Below are 9,367 nucleotides of genomic sequence, written 5' to 3' on the forward strand. Positions count from 1 at the left end.
GCCTGCCACCACACCTGGCTAATTTTTTGTATTTTTAGTAGAGACGGGGTTTCACCGTGTTAGCCAGGATGGTCTCGATCTCCTGACCTCGTGATTCGCCCACCTTGGCCTTCCAATAAACTTTTTTTTAAAAAACCCAGTTATTTCACTTGATTTGCTAGCATCAGAGAAGAGCTCCAAATCTGTGCCCAGTGCTAAAGGCTCAGTGTTAGCATGGCTTGTGCTGGCCAGTGTGCCATTTTCTTGCTAGAAATGAACTGTAGCACTAGAGCCCATTCTTCCTTGTCAGTCTTGACACAAAGATGTCACCATTTCTAATTATTTGTCACTACATAATTGGTGTTGATAGGAAACTTTTTCTGAAATGGGTCAGAACTGCTGTCTTTTTCCATGTAACTTAGGCATAGTAATATAAATAAAGTAGTAACTGGAAAAAAAAAATAAAAAAGGAGCTTGTTATTAACAATGATGGTAAGTTCTGTGAGTGTAGCGATAGCCCCTATGTTCTTACAGCCCAAATATTAATACTGTTCCTCTAGGGAAAGCACGTGCATACACACTTGGATATCCTTAGACCCAGCAAAGTGCCTAGGACAGAGCTAGCATTCAATAAGTGCTTTTGATAAAATGCACGCAAACTCAAAAAAAAAAAAAAAACTTTATTCAAACTCAAGTTGCAACAGAGGAGATAAAGCATTTTGCCCAAGGCCATTAGGTCTGACTTTAAATTCAGATTTAACCCTCCATCCAATGTCTACCTGACTCAGCACAGAAGCTGTTGTGTTACTTTAACAAGGATATTTCTTACTTTTGATTTCTAAGTATTTATCTTTAAAAATCACTAGTACATATTTACTCGTCTATGTCTTTGACTCAGTAGGTATGATCTGTCAAAGCCTGTTGCTTTCCTCTTCCTGACCCTGCTCCTTCTCTTCCATCTCTACGATTTAACTAGTACCCTCTTTGTGATCTACTGCAGGTTTATCCTTAGTACCTCTTCCTCAGCAGCACCAGCTGATACTTAGTGATTGTCAAAAGAGGCAGCTCTACTTCTTGCTGGGGTCACATCTTTCCTAGAATGATGAAATGAACTCTTTCTTGCAGAACAAACCAAGATGAAAAATTTAACCAATTAGTTTTATTTTTCCTCTTTTTAAATTTTTATTTTTTTAGAGGTGGGGTCTCACTGTATTGCCCAGGCTGGTCTTGAACTTCTGGTCTCAAGTGATCCTCCCGCCTCAGCCTCCCAAAGTGCTGTGATTACAGACGTGAGCCACCACATAGTTTATTTTTCTTGACTTCTAGCTCCTAGTTTTATTGAATTTGCTCCTCTCGAGTAAATATATTCTTATATTTTATTAAAATTATTCTAGGCCGGACGTGGTGGCTCAGGCCTATAATCCCAGCACTTTGGGAGGCTAAAGAGGGTGGATCACGAGGTCAGGGGATCGAGACCATCCTGGCTAACACAGTGAAACCCCGTCTCTACTAAAAAAAAAATTAGCCAGGCGTGGTGGTGGGCGCCTATAGTCCCAGCTACTTGGGAGGCTGAGGCAGGAGAACCGCTTGAACCCAGGAGGCAGAGCTTGCAGTGAGCTGAGATCACGCCACTGCACTCCAGCCTGGGTGACAAAGTAAGATTCGGTTAAAAAAAAAAAAAAAATTACTCTGACCATGTCTTTTTCCAAGCATCCCATCATCTCAAATTCCCTTCATTTTAATTAACTTCCTTTTTTCAAGTAGTTTCTAAAGTTTTTTTCCTCTCCCTCCATTTTTTGAGACAGGGTCTTGCTCTGTCACCCATGCTGGAGTGTAGTGACACCATCTCGACTCACTACAACCTCCACCTACCGGTAAGGTTCAAGTGATCCTCCTACCTCAGCCTCCCAAGTAGCTGGGACTATGGGCTCGCATCACCATGTTCAGCTATTTTTCAAATGTTTTATATAGGGCCCCACTAGTTGCCCAGACTGGTCTTGAACTTCTGGGCTCAAGAACTTCCTGCCTCAGCCTCCCAAAAGTGAGGGATCACACCAGGCCTTTTTTCCTTCCTTTTCAGTGAATGTTCCCTTGACTAATAACAGGAGAAATCTTACCCAAAAAGTATCCCACCACAAATTCTTCTTTTACTGAAACTCAGCCTTTATTCCCAGAACTGTCATCTTTGACATATCTAACTATTTTGGTTGCTTTTGATTCAGTTGACTTATCTTAACCATAACTGAGGAGAAAAAATATCTATGTTATGAATAAATCCAGGCTCTTCTTTTCATAGAGCTAAAAGAGTTTTTTGTTTGTTTTTTGAGACTGAGTCTCGCTCTGTCGCCCAGGCTGGAGTGCAGTGGTGCGATCTTAGCTCACTGTAACCTCCACCTCCCGGGTTCAAGCAATTCTCTGACCTCAGCCTCCTGAGTAGCTGGGATTACAGGCGCCCGCCATCACACCTGGCTAATTTTTGTATTTTTAGTAGAGACAGGGTTTCACCATGTTGGCCAGGCTGGTCTTGAACTCCTGACCTCAAGTGATCCACCCGCCTCAGCCTCCCAAAGTGCTGGGATTACAGGTGTGAGCCACCACGCATGGCCCTCTTACTTGATCTCTTAGCAGCATTCCACATACTTGATCTTGCCTTCCTTTTTAAACAGTCTCGTCTCTTGAATCCTATGATACTACTCTCTCCCAGTTTTCCTCCCACATTCCTGTCCATTTCTTCTCCTTCTCCTTGACCTGACCCCTATATGCTAGATTTCCTCAAACCTTGATCCTGGATCATCTTCTCTCACTGTACACTTTCTCCCAAGGCACATCTTATCTACTCCCAAGGATGTAAGTACCTTTTCAGCGCTGATGATTTCCCAGAGCTACTTTGCTTCTGGTAACTCATGACATTAGCACAATTTTCTGGATCCTCAACTTCATCTCTGAATAATTCTTTCGCTTTCCTGCCTTATGGTTAAAGTTGGATCCTGAATCTCCCGTGAGGACAGTGACCCAAGTTTTCTCTACCATGCCCTTTGCAGTGGGGCCTCAAGGAGAACATACAGATGTCCTTGTTCCCCACTGGCATTCTAGGCCACTGTTCCTCCTCTGCTACCCGAATCACTCAGCTCTGAAGCTCACGGAATCAGATACCACCTGCTACCCATGCTCACTGCAGTTGATTTTAGCTCTTGGCCCACTGTCACTCTCTCCCACACTACTCTTGCCGTAATTGTTAATGATTTCAGTATCAGGGCCAGGTATGGTGGCTCATGCCTACAATCCCAGCATTTTGGGAGGCCAAGACAGGAGGATTTCTTCAGCCCAAGAGTACAAGATCAGCCTGGGCAACACAGCAAAACTCTATCTTTACAAAATAAAAAAACTAGCCAGACATGGTGATGCCCGCCTGCAATCTTAGCCACCTGGGAGGCTGAGATGGGAGGATCGATTGAGCCTAGGAGTTCAGGCTGCAGTAGGCCATGACTGTGCTACTGTACTCCAGCCTGGGTGACAGAGTGAAACTGACTCTAAAAAAACAAACAAACAAACTCCACCTTCTCAGTTTCCCAAATTCCTTTCCTCTAGTGATCGCTCTCAACTGCATCTACTAGGTCATTCCCAACTGCACATAGATATATTAGTATATTTTCTCTATGTTCCTCCCTTGCTCTCCAACTACCATGTGATTTCTCTGCTTCCCTTACAGCAATATACCTTGAAAGGGCTGTTCTATACTCACAATTCCTCTGCTCCCTTTCTCTCTTGAACCCACTCCACTGAGGCTTTTGTAGGACTACTGCAGCAATTTCTGACCAGGTCACCAATGACCTCCATGATCCAAAGGCCAGTTTTCATTTTTCATCTTGCCTGGCTTAAATGCAACACTGTCAGTTTTTCACTCTCCTCCTCCTTGAAATATTTCCCTTAGCTTCTGGGATACCACATTCTTTGTTCAACTCTTACTTCACTTACTCCTTCTTGGGCTCCTTTGCTGGTTCCTCATTTTTCTAAATGTTGGTGTGCCCCAGGGTTTAGTCCCAGACCGCTCTACTCAAGTGGCTCTCAACTGGAGGCGATTCTTCCTCACTCACCAGGATATTAAGCAATATCTAGAGATATTTTTGGTTATTGTAACTGGGGTAGAAGTGATCGTATAGATGTGCTATTGGTAGGCAGAGGGTAGAGGCCGGGAATGCTGTTTAACAACCTATCACATATAGGACAGCCCCCCACAATGAAGACTTAGCTGACAGTAATAGTGCAGAAGGTGAAAAATCCTAATTTATTCTCACTTTCTAGGTGATCTCATTCAGTAGAACAGCTTTACGCACCATCTAATGCCAACAATTTCACAATCTGTATCTTCAGCCCGACTTCACTCAACTCCTGACTACTATCTCAGCACTCACTTGGATATCTAACAGGCATTTCAGATTACAACTGTCCAAAACAGAACTCCTGCACTCACTGAACCTGAAGAAAACAAACAAAAGTACCTGCTTCACCTATACTTTTTTCCATCTCAATTAATGACATCTCCCTAATTTCCAACTGCTCAAGCCAAAAATCTAGGGCTCACCTCTGACTCTTTTCTTTCTGTATACCCCCCATCCAATGCAATAGTAATTCTAACAAATCCACCTTGAAAACATATCCACAATCAGAACATTTCTCACTGCCTCTGTCACTACCACCCTGATCTAAGCCACCATGTCTGAATTGTGGCACCAGCCTCCTAACTGGTCTCCCCACACCCACCCTTTCCCCCACCACACTCTATTCTCAAGACGGCAGTCAAAGCAATCCTTTAGAAACTCAGATCTTAGATCATGTCATCCTCTACTTAAATCTTCCACAGCTTCTTCTCATCTTACTCAGAGCAAAAGCTGAAGCTTAAAATAACCAACAAAGCCCTGATCTGGCCTTAAGCTATCTCTTTCTTATTATTCTACCCTTCGTTCACTCAGCTGCAGACTCCTGGCTCCTTTCCACTCTTTGAACACAACAAGCTCCTGCTTCAGGGTTCTTTGCACTTACTATTCCTTCTTCTTGGAGGGCTCCACCTGAAATACTCATTCCCCAGGTATCCTTTCTTCTGCTCAAATGTCAACTTACCCCTGGCTTTTGCCCAACCACCCTACATAAAACATTAACTGCCACAGGTATTCTTCTTCCCTCTTACGCTGTTCTCCTTTCCCTATTCCATTTATCAACTGACAAACTGTCAGAGGCATGTGAACCTGAACGACTCCATCTTGAACAGGAGTTGGGTAACATGAGACTGAAACCTACTGGCATGCATTCCCAGACAGTTAAGGCATTCTAAGTCACAGGATGAGATTAGGAGGTCGGCACAAAATACAGGTCATAAAGACCTTGCTGATAAAACAGGATGCAATAAAGGAGCAAGCCAAAACCCATCAAAACCAAAATGGTGACAAGGGTGACCTCTGGTTGCCCTCACTGCTACACTCCCACCAAGGCCATGACAGTTTACAAATGCCATGGCAACATCAGGAAGTTACCCTGTATGGTTTAAAAAGTGGAAGCATGAATAATCCATCCCTGTTTAGTATATCTTCAAGAAATAACCATAAAAATGGGCAACCAGCAGCCCTTGGGGCTACTGTGTCTATGGAGTAGCCATTCTTTTATTTATTTACTTTTTTTTTGAGATGGAGTTTCGTTCTTGTTGCCCAGGCTGGAGTGCAATGGTGCAATCTCAGCTCACTGCACCCTCCACCTCCTCGGTTCAAGCTATTCTCCTGCCTCAGCCTCCCAATTAGCTGGGATTACAGGCATGTGCCACCACGCCCAGCTAATTTTGTATTTTTAGTAGAGACAGGGTTTCACCATGTTGGTCAGGCTGGTCTCGAACTCCTGACCTCTCAAACTCCTGACCTCAGGTGATCCACCTGCCTCGGCCTCCTAAAGTACTGGGATTACAGGCGTGAGCCACCACACCTGGCCTCCTTTACTTTCTTAATAAACTTGCTTTCACTTTGCACTGCAGACTTGCCCTGTATTCTTTCTTGTGTGAGATCTGAGAACCCTCCCTTGGGGCCTGGATCGGCACCCTTTTCCTGTAACAAAACTACATGTACTTGGGTTTTTTGTTTTTTTAGTTATTGTTGTTGTTGCCTATTTTCCTCCATGAGAGTAGGAACTTTGTTTTGTTCCCTGCTATATCCCTATTCCCTAAAAATGGACTGAAATATATTAGGCAAGCAAATTTCCTTTATTTCTTCCTGTTTTTATAAAAGAGATGGGGTCTTACCCTGTTTCCCAAGCTGGAGTGCAGTGGCATGATCAGATCCTCCCGCCTCAGCCTCCTGAGTGGTTAAGATGAAAGGCACATGCCACCCCGCCTGGCTAATTTTTAAAAATCAGGCCAGATATGGTGGCTCCGCCTGTAATCCCAGCAAGTTGGGAGGCCGAGAATGGGGCACTGCTTGAGTCCGGCAGTCCAAGACCAGCCTGGGCAACCAGGCAAAACCCCATCTCTACAAAAACAAATAGAAAAATCAGCTGGGCATGGTGGCGCATACCTGTAATTCCAGCTACTTGGGAGGCTGAGGTGGGAGGGTCACTTGAACCCAGGAGGCGGAGACTGCAGTGAGCCATGATTGCACCACTGCACTCCAGCCTGGACAATGGAGCCACCAGACCGTCTCTCAAAAAGAAAAGAAAAAAAAAACAGAAAGAAAAAAGAAAAAAAATTGTAGAAATGGGGTCTTGAACTCCTGGCCTCAAGAGATCCTCCCACCTCAGCCCCCCAAAGTGCTGGGATTACAGGTGTGAGCCACTGTGCCCAGCCAAAATATTTAATTAAATGAAATTTGTATCTCTAACATAAAGTCTCTCTTTTGAGCCTTAGACCTGTAAATTTCAATGCCTACTTGACATTTCCAAAGGGCTGCTCCCCAGGTACTTCAAATTTACTATGTCCAACAGAATTATTCATATCTTTCCAAAATCCATCTTCTATGGATCTCTGTAAATGGCAACCCCTCCCCACTCACATCTGGTTAGTCACATGAGACACCAGGGAGCTGTCCTTGTTGTCTCCTTTTCTTTTACCATCCCTTACCCCATATTCAATCCACCACCAAGTCCTAGTGAATCTATCTTCCAAAGGTATCTTGAATCCATCTACTTTTCTATTTCTAGTCATTCCCACAATTGAACCACCAGCAACCCTTACTTGGGCCATCATAAAAGCAAACTTTTTTTTGCATTATACCCATCTGATTCAAATCCACTTTCCACAAAGTAGACTGAGATCTTCTAAAAATACATTTTAAAAAATTTAGATTCAGGGGTACATGTGCAGGTTTGTTACATGAATATATTGTGTATATATTCCTATCTACATGAGGTTTGGGCTTCTAATGATCCTGCCGCCCAAGTTGTGAACACAGTAACTGATAGGTTTTCCAACCTCTGCTCCCCCGCTCCTTTTGGAATCCCCAGTGTTAACTGTTCCCATCCAAAAATGCAATTTTGATGTTAGTAACTCCTTAAAAACCTATTCCATTATTACTCAATGTACTTAGGATAAAATTCAAAAATCCTTAAAAATGGCCTAAGGGTCCCTCATGGTCCGAGTCCTGCCTACCTCTCCAGCCTTAGTATCTCACATTACTTTCTGTTTTACCCACTGCACTTAAGCCACACAGATCTTTGGTCAGTTCCAAACCTGCCACATTCTTTCCACTTTGTGACCTTTGCATATGGTGATCCTGCTTGCTGGACTCCTCTCTGTCCACTCCCCATGCCTGGCTAACCTCGTGTCCTTTAGATCTCAGGGTAACTGTGAAAGCCTTTTCCTACCCCACTAATAACATTTGGTCCTCTCATTAGCCTCTCGTAACCCCTATGTTTTTCCTCTAGGGCAAGTTTTCCTCCACAAAATTTCCCCATGAAAAGTGAGTCCACAACTATTCTGACATTGCTACAACGTCTTGCATGATGAAGATGGCAGTTTTGTTCATTTCGTCCTGGTACCTAGCACAATGCCTGACATATTGAAGCTCGAACGTATTTGTTCAATGAAGGAAGCTGTAAAGCACTATAAAAACATAATGGGTTCATGTTTAAAACTAGTCTTATGGGCTTTATACCCCTAAGCTACATTCCCTCTGCTTTTGGTGTTGCTTGGTGTGTGTGTGTGTATTGGTGGGGGGGAGGGTAAACTCTTCTAGAACTGTGTCTCAGTTTTCCCGACTCTGATACGAACTGAAAAAGAAAAACTTTCTCTTTCCCTAAGTGTCGATTACCGCTTCTAGAATAGCACTTTGGGAACAGCAACTAAAATTTACACACCAAATCCTACCTTCCAGGGGAGTTTGGCGAACCACAGCACTTACCAATGAATGAACCTGTTTCTGGTTACGGAGAACAACTTGCCACTCTCCACATAGTAAAAGCCTCCCGCGCTCTCACTGTATTTTACGGCGCCAGCCACGGCATTTGCGGTCCCTGCAAAATGAACGTGGTCAGCCTGCACACGCATCTTCTGAGAAATGACAGGGACTAAGGGACCTGATAAAGCAGAGGGTGACAGACTGACAACCCATACAAAGAAAAGAGGAAAACGTCGGACATCAAGGAATCTCTGATCCCGGGGCTGGAGGCATGTGGACTCAGAAGGATGAACCCAGGAGTCAGAGACCTTAGGACCCATGAGAGGAGCCCCAGGGGACAGATCGGATCGCGCCCTCCCTGGCCACTTCCGTACCAATGCTGCAGACTGTGAATTCCCGAAAGTGCCTCGGCCTTTCGCGCTCAGCCCCGCTTAGCTCCACGAAGCTTCGTTCCAGGGATCCCGCCGCCGCCATCTTCCCGCCGTCGCCGCGATGCCCGACGGGACAAAGGCAGGGCCGCGCGGCCGCCGTCACTTCCGGGGGCGGGGCGGGCGGCGCTGCGGACGGGTGAAGCACCCCGGGAGCAGAAAGGGGGCTCCGGTCCTTCGTTGCGGCGCTTCCACCGGGAGAATGAGGATGGGCAGCGGGGAATCCAGGAGAGAAGCGGGCAGGGGAGGCCGACTGTATCTGCTGGAATCTTCGAGTGGCCGGCTGGAACGCCTCCGGAGGGCGGTGCCCTTTTCTCAGCGGCAGCAGGGCAGGGGGCGGGACCGGGTTTGTTTCTGTTTCCAAAACGCGGGGCTCAGTCTCCCAGGAGGGGCGAGGTCCGGGGAGGTCCGGCCTTTAGGCGTCCTCTGCCGGATCCCAGGTGTTTGGTCACTTCTCCCTCGGTTAGGGTGTCCGTCTGTAAATCTTTTCCGATCCTCCCTTCGCTCTTCAGTGGCGACACTTGGGTTGGCGGGGTGAGGAAGGGGTAGTGAGGGAAGGGCCTTTGGTTTTGGTCTTTTTTCCCCCCAAGA

At 45.5% G+C, this 9,367-nt stretch overlaps 1 protein-coding gene across 1 annotated transcript in view; it reads right to left on the reverse strand.

Moving 5' to 3' along the window:
* Window positions 1–9,047, reverse strand: part of LOC105546555 (nuclear pore complex protein Nup160-like) — a 15,725-nt gene extending 6,678 nt beyond the window's left edge. Inside the window, exons 1-2 of the mRNA XM_011989787.1 lie at window positions 8,723–9,047; window positions 8,352–8,463 (exon numbers count right to left, since the gene is read on the reverse strand). Of these exons, the coding sequence (XP_011845177.1) occupies window positions 8,352–8,463; window positions 8,723–8,822 (212 nt within the window). The 5' untranslated portion in view covers window positions 8,823–9,047. The remainder of the gene's footprint in view (window positions 1–8,351; window positions 8,464–8,722) is intronic.
* Window positions 9,048–9,367: the final 320 nt, after the last annotated feature.

Source organism: Mandrillus leucophaeus, unplaced genomic scaffold, assembly GCF_000951045.1.
Source record: "Mandrillus leucophaeus isolate KB7577 unplaced genomic scaffold, Mleu.le_1.0 Scaffold1099, whole genome shotgun sequence".
Taxonomy (NCBI): domain Eukaryota; kingdom Metazoa; phylum Chordata; class Mammalia; order Primates; family Cercopithecidae; genus Mandrillus; species Mandrillus leucophaeus.